This window comes from Thunnus maccoyii, chromosome 3 (assembly GCF_910596095.1).
Source record: "Thunnus maccoyii chromosome 3, fThuMac1.1, whole genome shotgun sequence".
Taxonomy (NCBI): Eukaryota; Metazoa; Chordata; class Actinopteri; order Scombriformes; family Scombridae; genus Thunnus; species Thunnus maccoyii.
The window spans coordinates 20,977,514-20,992,018 of record NC_056535.1 but is presented as its reverse complement, the minus strand read 5'-3'; the positions used below and the strand labels follow the sequence as shown (position 1 = coordinate 20,992,018).

The following is a 14,505-nucleotide window of genomic DNA, read 5'->3' as shown; positions in this document are numbered from 1 at the left end:
GGCGAGTGGAATCGGCTCTTGTGGGCTCTGTTTATCCTCTGCTCCTGTAGTCAATCAATTAGGGGATCAAAGGAGGAGATGAGGGAAGTGTCACAAAGCTCTCCCACACACCACTGCCTGAGCTGCCACCTCGTCCAGTCTGAGTGACAGCAGACCAGAGAGAGACAAAACTCCCGGGCCGGCACCTCAGGAGACAAGCTGGAGCAAAGGGGACAACCATAGCACATGCCAAGGTCTAATCTGGACAACCAGAACACAAACTTTTAGAGGAATATATGAGGGTTGACACAAGCAGGCAAAGAGCCACCTAACAGTGTTTATTAAATATGTCAAGAGGATCCACAAAAATCCTCATATTGAATGAACTTATATTGAAAATTTGCTTTGGGGTAGCGTCCTGGCAGCCGAAATGTTTACTGCGCATGCCACATAACCGCAACATCTTTGGTTCGATTCCAGCCAGCGACCTTTGTTGCATGTCATACCCATCTCTCCCTCTCTCCTTGTTTCCTGTCTGCATCCTCACTGCCCACCAGCAAAAAAATGCAGGAAAAATCATTTAAAAAAAATTTTGATTTGGAATTAATTTAGTAATTGACCATATTTCTGCCTCATTGACATGCTTTTCCAGAACCCAAGAAGGCCTCTGTTTAAAAAAAAAAAGGAAAAAAAAGTGTGTTTTGTAATTAGACACTGAAGAGAATTTGCATTTGCATCAAATCTAACTGAGCCTTGATGATATAACGTGGTGATAACACTGCAGTTTGTAGCTGATTTGAATCTGTAAATCTAAAGGGAATACTAAATATTTTTGCATCTATTTATACTCGCTGAGCTGTTCAGATCTCAATATTTAACAAAGTATGAAATATGAATGATAGCTACCTCATGATAACACAGTCTAAATAGAAGTTTATTCAGATCAGTACTTACTTTATTTAGCATCAAATTTATCTCCTAATAAAATTTGATGTTAATGATGTTAATACTTGTGATTAGTGATGCCTTCAATTAGTTTCATTTAATTGCAAATGAACAGTTAAGTATTGGTTATTATTTTGTGGTATATAAAATGTAAATATGTCTCTCACACAGCTACTTGGCATGATTTGCTATCTTTACTAATTTACACGAGATTATGTGTAGACAATTTATAGCTACAAAGGCTCCAGACATATCCAACATGTTTGAAATGAGTTAAAAATCAGTCAGTACCACAAGAACATACCTGAGGCGTGTTTGACATACCTCAGGCAGTACTGACGGTAAAAACTGAATGAACTCAACTGTTTTGACGTGTAACATAAAGCATAGCGGATGCTTCCACGGCACACCGGTTAGTCCCCCTGCATTCACACCATACCGCAGAGATTTGCAGACAACATTCCCCGGCCAACGGCGGAGCAGAGAGTGCTGCTGGTCAGCGGGCAGAATGAATGACTTCCTACAGCTGCAACCAGACACACTCTGAATCTATCTCTCTGAGTGTGGGACGTCTGAGCTCTCATCACTCCCTAATCACATCACCAGCACTGGAACAGTCAGTGGTGGCCTGCTGACTCCACACATGGAGGACACACACACACACACACACACACACACACATACACAGGCTATGTGCATATGCTTATTTATACATACATACAATCTGTGCACACATGTGGCTGCAAGCAACATTTATTTTCATGATTTATTAATCTGCAGATTTTTTTTTTGATTAAGCGATACATTTTTAGTCTATTAAATGTAAAAAAAAAATCCCAGAACTCAAGGTGATGTCTTTAAATTACTTGTTTTGTCCAACTAATAGTCCAAAACACAAATGTTTTCAATTCATAATGATAGACAATAGTGAAAAAATTCTCACATTTTAGAAGATGGAACCAGAGAAATTCTGGCATTCTTGCTTCATGAATAAATTAAAAGATCAATAAATTCACATCTGATTATATTTAAAAAACTTGCAAAACAATCCAAACAACAAAAAAAAGAGACAAATGGCTGAATCAGTTTTGTATCTTTAATTGATAACAGTTACGCCAGTGTTACAGTAAACACACCAACAGGCTGAAGGTAGTAAATACCAATACAAGTTTCCCACTACTCTAATACTTCATACAGCAGAATAAATTATACCATGATAATATACACACATGCGGAACAGAAGAAGGAGTAAAGCAAAGCACAGATGTCAGAAAGCAACTAAATAGATTAAGGGTCAAACAGACGGGAGGGGGGGATAAGGAGTTGTATGCTTTAAATATCCAAATGTTTATTGACGCAAGTGTTAGAAATGGGTTTGATACACTAAAGACGATTCTAAAATTCTTCCTTTTTAAAATATACACGAGTGAGGCTTCTAAGCGGAGCAGTTTTAACTGCTGCGATTCAGTGCGGAGTCAGCATTTACTTTGAGCAAGACTTTTCCTCCTGAAGTCTTATTGGTCCACAAATCAAACGTGACTCGATTCAGTTTTCCCAGAGCGGAGAGGCTGTTTTCACCGGCGTCGTTGTCACGCTGAACCGTTGACACCTAAAAGTCCAGGTCCACGGTCCAGTCATGTCTGGTCTGCACTAATAATCAGTCTGTAAGATCAGGTGGTCAAAAACACCCTCAAAATGCTCTGACGCATGAAGATGTTTCAATCCAGCCACCTTCCAAATATACAGCGGTCCTGTAGTCCAGGGAGTCTATCTGTGTCAGCTTTCATTTTCCATTGAGCTCAGTTTGATCCTCTTTTATACAATTTTCATTATTTGAACAATTTCAATGGAATCAACATTTTTTTTCTAATTTATACAAATTTTCCATTTGTACCTGGGCCCAAAACGGAAACAAAACTTTTGGTCAAAACAAGTAAACCAATTAAATACAATTTTAAACAAAACCAACAAAAAAACAAGCCAGTTAAGGAAACTCAAATCAAACATTTACTTCCACAGATCCCTTGCTTACCTACCACTCAACATAGTTTTGTTTTAGTATAAAACATACTCTTTATAAACAAACAATACACAATCTGCTCCGGCTACTGTACAGGTTTCAGTTTTTAAAGGCGACTGAGGACCAGATCCTGTTTTAAGATTAAAGTTAACAATTTTGTGTACATCATCACACCGATGCCAGTGAAAAAAAAAAAAAAAAAAATCAAACACATCTCAAGGGAATCGCTGGTCCTGCATTGTGTCAGAAGTCAACTATGAGTGCTACACAAATGTCTCAGATCCACTATTCTTTAATTTTTTTTCTTCTTTTTTGTACATTTCAGTGAGTACGTCAAAGCGGAGGATTAGAGGGGGCTCCAGTCAGAACCAGAGAGAGGGGGTGGGGGCCACTCAAATCAGTGGTGTTACCTGTGCCCTTTCACAACTGACTGGATTATATGATTTTCCAGAGTGCATGTGAATGGCACAGCTTGTGTACTTTTTAATCTCGTAACAGAAAGCGTTGGAATGCTTATAAATTTGTAGATGGAGCCTTTGGAATGTTTCGAAGGAATGCTTATTTAGTCTGAAAGTGGAAACCAACTGAAGGTGCATTTACAAAATGTGCTAATGACTCTATAAAAACAGAAAATACTGGCTAGTGAGGGGAAGGGTCACTGTGAATTAGCTTTGACATTATATTTGTGTGATTTAATCTGCTTTACACTGTTTAAATCACACAGGATTTCCTGGCAGATGGGATTTGGGAGGGGTTGAAGGGGGGGGGGAATTGAGTTAGCCCTCCTTGGCAAGGTCCATATTTCTAAACAAAATACATTAATTTCTCCAATCCTGTTTTTACAAACAATACCCCCTCCCCATGGACCGCGGCTAAGGATGGGATGGAGGTTAGAAGGGGAAAGCTATTGGCCGCCAAAACGCTGCTTTAATTCCCTGCAGAATCCCTCCAGCCAGACTTCCCACAGAGTGGCCAAGTTCTTTAGGAATGTCAAGATGAATATGAAAGTGGGAAGGTCAAACCGCTCACGAACATTTAGAGCTCAGAGAACAGGCAGAGGGACAGCAGCTTGGAAAACAATCATCCTCTCTCTCTGTGTGTGACTGTGCCAACACGCAAACATGCATACGCAACAGACACTCACTCCCAAATCATGTCAGTCATCCACTGTGTTTTATACGCCAACATCTAACAGAGAAAAAAGAGATACAAATGGAATCAAAGAACAACATAAATCACATTAACCATAATCATATAACAGCAACAATAATCTTAACAATATCAAAAAGGAACAAGAATAAGAGTCGCTCAAATGATATTGGCTTTGTTAACTACTATGAACAGCAAGGTCAAAGTACATGTTGTTGATGGCTCTAAATGTGTGCTGGACTGCAGCCATGACAAAGAGGAACCCGGGCCAAGGCGGCCGACCATCCTCGGGTCGTCTGGGGTCCTGTCTGGCCCTCTGAAAACAAAACTGTGTTTGGGGCAGGGGTAGGAGGACAAGGAGCAGGCAGAGACGCCCAAAGATTGAGAAGAGAGGGTACATAGCCGCCTGGTGGTTGACAAAGGCGTGAAAAGTTTAGTTCCATTCCCCGAAGAGCCTTGTCACACCTACAAGCGTCATTTTCTCCGGTGCACAGAGAGTGCTGATGTCATGGCCGGGCTGCAGAGCGAGCAGCAGAGAGGCGTGCTGGAGTTGGAGTCCAGACTTGATGGAGCATGGAGGAGGGTGGCAGAGGGTGAGGAGAGGTGCAGGGTGTGTCCCGAGGGTTTCAGTAGGCCTGTCCCGTCTCCACCTGCAGCAGTCCTAGCACGGCCGAGTGGTCTCCAAGTTTCATCCTCCTCTGGGTGGACAAGCTCACGTTCTTAGCCAGGTAGTCTACAGCAGCTACACAGGAACAAATAGACAGAAAAAAAACAAAAAACACATTAGTCTAAACACAGACAGGTGGTAGATTCCTGAGACATATGTCCTATTCACTCTCATTTCATTCCTCTGATTAAGGCTGAAATAAGTTGTGGCAGAAGCGAGTGAGTCAAATGAAAAACAATTCACAACGAAAGAGTGAAAGATAAAAACCCCTCCCCTGTCCCTTGTCTGAGGTTGGCATGCTGCTGGCACGGAGCATGTGCATCCTGGTAAAGTCTCCATGCTGTCACTCAGACGGGTCCCCGTGTGTGTTCTGTGTGCCAGTCTTCATTACACTTGGCATCTCTGATTTCATGCCCTCCATACTCCACATGGCCGATCATTTTCATCCTCAGACAGCAGCTCTCTCCTCTCTCCTCCATTCATTACCCATCTACTGTGCTCAATCACCATCTTAATTAACCTCACATCAGCTCACATCCGCACTGCCATCAGTTTCTAGTTGCTGACAAAACACTGGTGAGCGCACACAAAATGTGATTGGCACGCACACTCTCACCAGCACACGCTCACACGCGTTCACACACCACAACACAAACACATCTAAAAAAAAAAAAAAAGGAAAACCTGCAGATGCACAATACATCACGAGAACCACGAGAACCTGCAAATAAATACAAACAAATGTCGGCTAGCTGGCGCTGACTGGCTTGTTGGGGAAGTGTGCTTCATTTTACCTCTCATGAATGGCTGTGACAGCATCAGTCAATTATGCTAATCTAATAAAGCAAACTCTTTCCTGCCCTGAGGGTGTGTGTATGTGTGTGTGATGGAGACGAGAGAAAGAGGGAGAGAAAGAGAGGTGGGCAAGAGGACACTGTGGCCCCTGAGGGTGTGCTGTTCTTTGAAGTGGCCCTCTCCTCTTTCCCATCCAAGTGGAGTGGGGTGTGACTAAGGCAGCTCTCTAGGAGGATGGTGGTGGTGGTGGTGGTGTTGGTGGGGTGAGGGGGGTCTTTATCAAGAGCACGTGTCTGCCTTCACCAACCAGGGTGCAAAGGTCAGGAGGCTCTCTTGCCTGGGAGTTGGGCATCACTTCATAGGCTTTTTAAATTTAGCCAACTTAAGTGGAGGATATAAACAAATGACTTGCTCTTGTTTCTACACACAAAAAGAAAAAAAAGCATAAACATATAAACATAAATGGAGGGTACTCACTCTGGCCGTACTGGCTGTACTGGTAGCCTGCAGTGACAGGGTCCACGCTGTAGCTGGTGGCGCTGTAGGTGGGGGGGCAGTACGACTGGGAGGAAGCCAGGCTGTCCACACTCTTGATGGTGTCAGAGCGCTGGCTGCAGCTGGCTGAGATGGGGTTGGAGCTCTCCAGGCTGCTGTGCAGGGGGGAAATGGAAAAGTCGTGCTGGGGCTGGGAGGGTACGGCGCTGGGGTTACTCAGGATACTCATCACCTGGGGGGAAGGGGGAATGGAGGATGTTAGAAATTTGGAAAATTGAGGATCAAAGCATTGACAGAGTTGAGGGAAAGTACTTTTTCCCTGCAAATATAGCGCCATCCTAGCACTTCACGGTAAAGATACCAATAGAAATATACCATTTCAACTTTGAAATAGGGAAAGGGAAAAACTTCCCCATTTTTTTTTTTTTTTTAAAGAGCAGGGGGAAGGATACAAGGAGGGTGATGAGGTTAAAAAAAGGAGAAAGAGAACAAGAGAGACTGTTTCCATTAACTGGCACTGCCAGTAAGTGTTCTGCTGTGGGACAGAAGGGTCCCAGGGTGATAATAGACCCACCATCCGTGCCAGACAGCCCCTGTCCTGGAGCCTGAGGCCTGAGCCCGAGCCTACAGCACAACAAGCACCAAGGGAGTCCCTAATCCCTCGCCCCTAGCCTACCCATCTCATGAATAGTAATGGAGTTGGAACTGGTAAATGATCCCCTCAGATCCCCACACAAAGTAGGCTCCACAAACCTTACTGAGGGGCCCGCTGATACTGCAGGTTGGGGCTCGCCTGAATATTACAGTGTGTATATTATTCATAGTGCATAAAAGCTTTCAATTCAATATTCTAGATTAATGTAATAGCATGTGACATTCGTCAGAAGAAGGTCTCAAAATATGTTAAAATTGAAGAGATTACCTCTAGTGCTACTCCAGTCTGAAGCACAGCGGCCCAGAACACTGTGAAGAATTTTGTTTTCTTATGCTGTGAGTTTCTTTAAGTGAAAAAGGAAAGTGGAGTGTGTGTGTGCGTGTGTGTGTGTGTGGGAGGGGGTGGTAAAAAGGGAATTGTCCCACACATGCTTCCCTCCTATAGCAGGGAAGCCTTCCTTTCAACATCAGGTTCATGTTGAGTTTCGCTATGCTGCACTGGCCTTTGGCCCCTTGGCTGCTAAACCAATTAGCCCATCATGGAGGTGGTTACCCAGGGGTGATACACACGCAGACATACAGTATGTTTGCATGCATGCACACTTGAACGGACACACTCATGCACGCGCACACACACACACACACACACACACACACACACACACACACACACACACACACACACACACACACACACACACACACACATACATACGCTGCAACCATAGAGGCAAAGCAGGGGCAAGCCAAACAGCCCACAAATGATGCACTAAGGATACTCAGCCCGAACTATCCCACAGAGGGAAAATTAACTATATTCTGCTAATTAATCATATCTTTAGAAAAGGCCTCCCAGGAAATATGAAGCACTCGAAGCACATCAGAAACATAAAGGCTGGTTAGTCATTTCCACATGTTAATTCTATCAGTATGGAAACCCCCACCGTCCCCTCCACATCTGCACACAAAGCATGTGACATCTATCCATAAGAGGGAGATTCATGGCCCTCTTCATACTGGACACATGTGATGCTCCCTCCCATATGGAGCTGGGCTGCACACTATGAGGAGGATGAGAGAGGAACGTCCTGATGGTTTGCGATGGCTGAACGTGAAAGGGGGAGCTTGTTAAGTGTCCTGAGAGAGACAGCTGGAGGGCATGAGTCCATTTTAGTCATTGCTTAATTGAAGCTTGATTACATCGCTTCCTTATGAAATAGAATAGCCAACAATTTGCCCGATTATTATTCATGCTTATAAAAGTTCTTCAAAAGAAAATGACTTCTTATCATTGACATTGTTGCAGCTGTGCTATTTTAGCAAATTATGATGGGTCGGCCACTTCAGAGTCTGACAAGTGTTGTCATCTGTGAGGATGTAGCTATCCTTCAGTTGTCCATCCCACAAGAGGATTCTGTCTTAATGATTTAATCTTTGCTAGAGGGGGAAAGGTAAACTCCTCTGTCAGGTTCTCATTAGCTTTGAATCAGTAATATTTTGTTTTCTGCTTCACCAAACTATCCTCCTAATCTGATGAGGGTACAGCTCTGGTTGCCAGACCGGACAGAGCTTGAGTCACTTCAGCCTCTCAGCACAACTCCTTGCGTGTTCTTCCACCCACATCTACAGTATTTTATGTTATCCATATAGGCCGTTTTCCATTGCGGGGCTTTTTTACTTTGATGTCCCCATAAAGTTCTTTCAACCCACATTCAGGTGTTAAATGACACTCGGTTACATAAGCTTGTAAAAACCAGTTGTAGCTGGATATCTTCAAATATTTCTGTTACTAAATCAAAACTTTATAGCTAATTCCGGCATAAAGTGCAGCATCGATTGAAACTCCTAGCCAGCGGATTTTCTCTGAGAGAGCAATAAAAAAGCTTTTCAGATTTTTGTATGTATAAAACACACAGAGCTTGATAAACGTTTAGAGGATGTGGTTTCAAATTGACATGGATATTTGTTGATGCAGTGTTTCATGGGGTTTCACTTAAAGAGGTCCGGTGCACCAGGAGGATACTCAAATTTGAAATGATGTACGTCAGACTTGTGGAGTTTGAATTGCGGAGTAAAATTTAAGAGATGAGAAAAAATCTTAACAACCACATTATTTTTCCTAACATACTCTTTACACCCTCACAGAGAAGACTTCCTCCCTGCTTCTCTCCATCCCTCCCTCCCTCCCTCCCTCCCTCTCCTCGCTCTCCCCCCACCTCCCTCCCTTTCCTTGCATACAGCGTCCTTAGCAGCCCAGAGTTCGTTTGTTGTTTGACGTTGTGTGAGTGCTGGTTTGGGAGATAATGTGAGCCAGGACCTAGTTTAAAGGACAATGCTCCAGGGCGTTCCCTGCCTCTCTCACTCCCCCCCACCCACCCACCCTCACCCTCTCCCTCTCCTTTTTCCGCTCCCTCTCTACAGATAGATTACTTTATAAATAATAATAAAAAAGTAATTAATTCTCTCAACTTCTGAGCCCTCCAGCCTGTGGCGAAGTGAATGGGGAATTGTAAATTGATACAATGTGCATCCTTTCAGATAAATAAATAGCGCACTTGAGACACAAAAAGAGCCCCTTTCATACCTCCCTAATTTCTTCAACAGCCAAATTACATTTTTTTTTTGTCTGCGTGAATGTTTGACGAGTTGTTCTTTGTTGGATTTCTCTCCAGAGTAAAAAAAAAACGTGACAGAGACAGAGCTGAAGAACAAGAAAAAATAAAAAAAAAAGAGAGAAAACAAAAAGTCAATCAAGAAATAAAATACAGATGCACTGCTCACCATCAACATTTTTTAAATTGAAATTTGTCAGTGGTATTGTCCTTCTTTTGATGAGAAACTATTTGATTCAAATATCATGTACGATATTGAAATGTGCAGCATGTATATGTTTCTATAGTTAGCAGTATGGATCGAATTTGCCTCTAATCTGTGACTAAAAAATCATATTGCAACTGTTTGTCTTCTATTGAAACACCTGACGATAATAAGTGGGCACATGAACTCTTGCGACAGATTAAAACAACACAAATTCACAAGTGTAAAGAAAGGAAATGGGGCAGTGAAAATACGATAGCCTATAGAAAGAGGACGAGGGGGGCAGAAGAGAGAAGAGAAAGTGATATAGAGTGAGTGAGAGGAAAGTGGAGGCTTTGGGAAGTACAAAGACTCCTGTAGGACTGTGCTGGCCTGAGGGCTAGCCTGCCTGGAGAGCTGATAGGAGCCCCTTCTGTTCCATTCCCGGCGCCAGCGCCAACACACCCCACTCCACAAATACTCTTAATCTGCGCAAGACTGGATTAGTTCCTCTGTCACCGATAGCTCCCCGTTCTGCCCAAATCAAATGCCCCCAAGATGTACCTTTAAGTTAGGCAGAGGTCACCGGGGCAGACGGGGAAAAATGAGCACTCCAAATGTCTGTAAGTTATCTGAGTGGTGCAGAATAGCATCTTGCACCTTAGCAGATCTGCCTGGCTGATACCCGCTTCAGCAGAGAATGATTAAAGATCCACAGTGATGACACTGAATTTCAGATCAATATTTGAAGGCCAGTCCTGAGGGTGTGATTACAAGAAGAGGATAGTGTTTAATTCTGTGACCCGGGAGTCACACAGATCCAGTGTCTGGAAACTGTCTGACTTTGAGAAAAGCCAAAAAATTAAATAAAGACCATTAAAAAATGTATATATAGAAAGAAATGTTTAAAGATATTTCCTTCAATTACTTTGTTAAATAAAGCCTTCATTCTCATTGCGTTAAATGCTTAAAATAAAATCTGAATCGAGCACATAATAACCTGACACAAAACAAAAGTGAAGGAAGTAAATAACAAATGAAAATATCAGGGACTCCCCCCCCAAGTCAGTCGACTCCTGCTCCCACAACGTCCCACCCTTCCCCCATCCCTCACATGAGAGGGCCAGCCCAGCGGGCAGTAAGGCCCCTCATCTGAGCAGACAAAATGACTATTTAAAAATAACAGTGATTGCATAAATTGAATTAAAGCGTTTTGGTCACGGTGGAAGTGGCGCGAGGGGTGGCGTGGGGCCGCAGCAGACAGCCGGGATGGTGGCAGGCAGCAGATGACGTGCTCTGGCCTGCATGCCACTGCGTTAATTGGCCGAGGCACATTAATAAAAACTGAAAAGTGTCTTCCACTAGCTCCATAGGATGAAGAGACAGAAGCAGAATGAGAGGTAAAATGAGAGGAAGGGTGGGGGGGTTGATGCTGGAGGCAGAGAAATGGGCCTTTGAAGAATGTGGTGCGTATGGGGGGTTGGGGTGGGGTGCTAATTGTGTTCAATTAAGTGGCTGATTGGCACTGACAGAATCTGGGCATTGACAAGTCAGGCACAGATGAGGACGATTAGCGGGCACTGGAACAAGCTGTCACTCCTCACAACATGTTAGCCATCCTGCGCCTGTGTCTCTTCTCCCTCTATGAAACCGCTCATGCATACAAAAGAAACTAGAACAAGCAGAAGTGGAATATAATTCATATTTATTTTAGGGCTGTCCACACCTCAACTCTCTCTTTTCAGATTTTAATTAAGTTAAATCCTCTCTAGCCCACATTCGCTAATGCTAGCCTTCGCGTTCAAGAAAGCACAGCTGCTCAAGCTGGAGGACGCCCCCCCCCCCCCCCCCCTCCCCTCCCTCCTAAACACCCCACAGTATAAGCTATAAACTTGGCCCTGCACTAACCAGAGGTTAATATGCCGTCTATTGGACTGCAATTGGAGAACGTGTGGGGAGCAATCCTCTATTCTTTGCTAGTGATATGCTTGAGTAACTATGGGATGGATTCAGCCACTGGGAACAAGAGAGGCCCCTTCAAAGCGCGCACACACACACAGACTCCGACTCTCCGCACCTTGCACCGACGCCTCTTCTAAATTAAACGGCAGATTTTCTGATTCCAGGAGAGTGGTTTCAGCGAGGCAGGGCCTGTGTGTATGTGAGGGAGCAGCTCCAGGAGGAAAGCGAGGCGGATCGAGGGAGAGAAGGGGAAAAGGGGGGGGCGGGGGGGGGGAGAGGGAGGGGGGGGAGGGGTGGGGGTTGTTTGCTAGAAACAGCAGGGGCCAGGTCTAGTGAAAAATGTCAGGTCAAATTGTTCTTGACAGTGTTAATATCTGCACCTCATAGCCATAATTACATGTAAATAAATAGTGAAATAGCTCTCAGCTGGAGACTGAGAGGGGAGAGCTGCTGCATGAGACAACCAGCTGAGGACCCAACCAACTCCCATAGTCTCATCTTATTGTCAGAAGGAAGAAAGGAGGAGAGAGAAAGAGACACGTGCAATGAACCATGCTGGCAATAGATACTCATATTTTTCTAGCCTTTTAACAAAGGCTAGAAAAACTGTGAGTGTTGAATAAACTTTGCAAAGGGGTCGCGAGCATGAGTTCCCAGTGGGAAAGGTAAGTGAAGTGAATCGGGACCGAGAAACCAATGAGGGACATGCAGACAGAGACAGAGGGAGGGGGACAGAGTGAGAAAATGTGGGTGAGAGAAAAAGTCAGAGAGAGTATTAATCACAGCTATGCACCTGTCAGAGTGGCATCTGGAACTAACAGGAACCACATGCAGCTAGACAACATCCCGAACCTCCGGCTAGCAGGGCAGGTTCACAGCAAACCAGCTCTCTCTTCTCCCCCAGCCGTCCCATAACCCCTCTGCACCCTGACCCTTGACCCCGAAGAGATGGGTTGACCCAACATATGCCCCACAGATACTTCACCTGCCCAGCAGCCTGCTATCACAAGTGGATATTATTATTATTTTTAATATAATTAATATTATTTCAGTGCAAGTCACCTTTGAATTGTACGCATACGAGGCTGGAAATCTCCACAGATGAGCATGTGACACAGTGTATGCCTGTGTGTAATAGGTATTTTAGATAGGATCGATGCCTGTGCCTATACTTTAATAAAGGCAGTACCACTCTCCACCTTATAGACATTTCAACTGCGTGGGACACACAGCATGTGAATCAGTCTCAGTCATTTTCTCCTTAAATCCCCATCTTCTAGGATTTACTGAAATTCATATTGGCTGCCTCTGCAAGATAAATGTAAATCACATTCCCTTATATTTACTATTTATCAGGATGCAGCAGCTCACTTTCAGCAGGAAATATCTCTCACCCGCACACAAACACCCTTGCATTTAAATAGCATTTTTATTGTCCGCCATAGCCTTTCATCTGGGCGTAGGGAGAAGAGCTGCCTCTCCAGGGGAGAGAGTTGGAGCAAGAGAGGAAGGTGGGGAGAGAGACAGAGAGAGAGAGAGAGAGATAGGGAGAGAGAGAGAGCAAAGCACTATTGGCAAGGCATCATGGGATGACAAAAAGCCAAATGGAGGGAAGGAGGGTTGGTAGGTGAAAAATAGATTATGAATACACAAAGCTCCGACCAAAAATATTTTGGAATGAAAAGAGAATGGCTTCACTTGGTTGCTCGAGAGACATAAAAGATGGAGTGAGCAACAAATGGCTCAGGTAAACAGAGGGCTAGTATGCTGAAATACTGTCTCAGCTACTATCAAATGAGGCCTACATGTAAAGCAGCAGCTATGTCCATGATGTGCTCTATGAGTGGCTCTCTCATAGCTCAAATTGATTTTAAAGCTGTGAGTTAACACTGAGAAACAATGCTATTACTTATGTCATATTTCATAAAAGCTGCAGTCTATGCTGATAAGTCTTTGGAAGCAGCAAAAAAACAAACCGAGACGTGTTATCATGCAGGAGACGAAAGCCAAATGCAAGGCGACCTCGGCATGTGCAGATGCACATTTCTGGTGTCACAGACAGAGAATCTTTCCTCAGAGTTCAAAAGTGTTGCAAAACAACAGCAAACACTAATAATCTGTGCAGAAGCAGTATAGCCAGTGGATATGATTTACAGTCCCTGGATTTTCTTGGCAGCTGCCGACAGCAGGTCTCTTTTTTCTGAAAGCCTCTTACATCTTTTTTTATACTTGCCAAATTGAAACAGTATTTGTTTTAATGGGAGTTCTAATTAACCAGTATGTATTCCCCCTCTTGCTCTGCGAGTGGCTGAGCTATGAATGCAGGCTATGTGCTCATCCCCTTTGATTTGTTGTCAGTGGAGCCTGCCAGCTGACACAGTGCCCGGTGAGCGGCTTAATGCCCAAGTTTTAATAATGTGGGGGACTACATGAATCTCCCCCTCTCATTGGTATTCAGGTGCAGAATGTCTTGTTAGAAGTCAGGGAGGGAGGCGGAATGAAGCCAGAGCTCCAGATTGTTCCGTACATTTTCCCCTCTCCATTTTTTTTGGCAACGGCAGAGCTTGCTTCTTAAAAATAATTCATCCCGTTTTTAAAAGAAGCGTCTGCGCTAGCTAATGGAAGAGCAGCAGCACAGTTTGGAGTCTCCCCTGGCTTATCTCTCTCAGACAGTTGTGGGGAGTCGCTGGTGAGCATGGTGTCAGCGTGCGTGGTACGGTGCAGCGCCGCGCGGGCAGGCAGGCCTGGGGACACAGATCAAAGGGAGGCAGGGGTGAGAGCCGCTCTGCCTCTGATCCCGTGTACGTGTGTGTGTATGTGTATGTGTATGTGTATGTGTGTGTGTGTGTGTGTGTGTATGTGTGTGTGTGTGTGTGTCTGTGTGTGTGTGTGTGTGTGTGGAGGCCCAGCCCACTCACACAGCCCAAAGGCCCTCCACAGATATACACACACATCCTTGTCATTCCAAAACACACAACACTTTCATAAAACTGCAAAACAGAAAAAAAAAAGTTCCTCACAAAACTTTGCAAACTTCCTTCAT

The 14,505-nt window shown here is 44.1% G+C and overlaps 1 protein-coding gene across 3 annotated transcripts in view; it reads right to left on the bottom strand.

The window, feature by feature from the left end:
* Positions 1 to 2,890: 2,890 nt before the first annotated feature.
* Positions 2,891 to 14,505, bottom strand: part of pax7a (paired box 7a) — a 45,772-nt gene continuing 34,157 nt past the window's right edge. For all 3 annotated transcript variants that reach the window (XM_042402840.1, XM_042402848.1, XM_042402856.1), the window contains exons 8-9: positions 6,033 to 6,282; positions 2,891 to 4,835 (exon numbers count right to left, since the gene is read on the bottom strand). In XM_042402840.1, the coding sequence (XP_042258774.1) occupies positions 4,720 to 4,835; positions 6,033 to 6,282 (366 nt within the window). In that variant the 3' untranslated portion in view covers positions 2,891 to 4,719. The remainder of the gene's footprint in view (positions 4,836 to 6,032; positions 6,283 to 14,505) is intronic.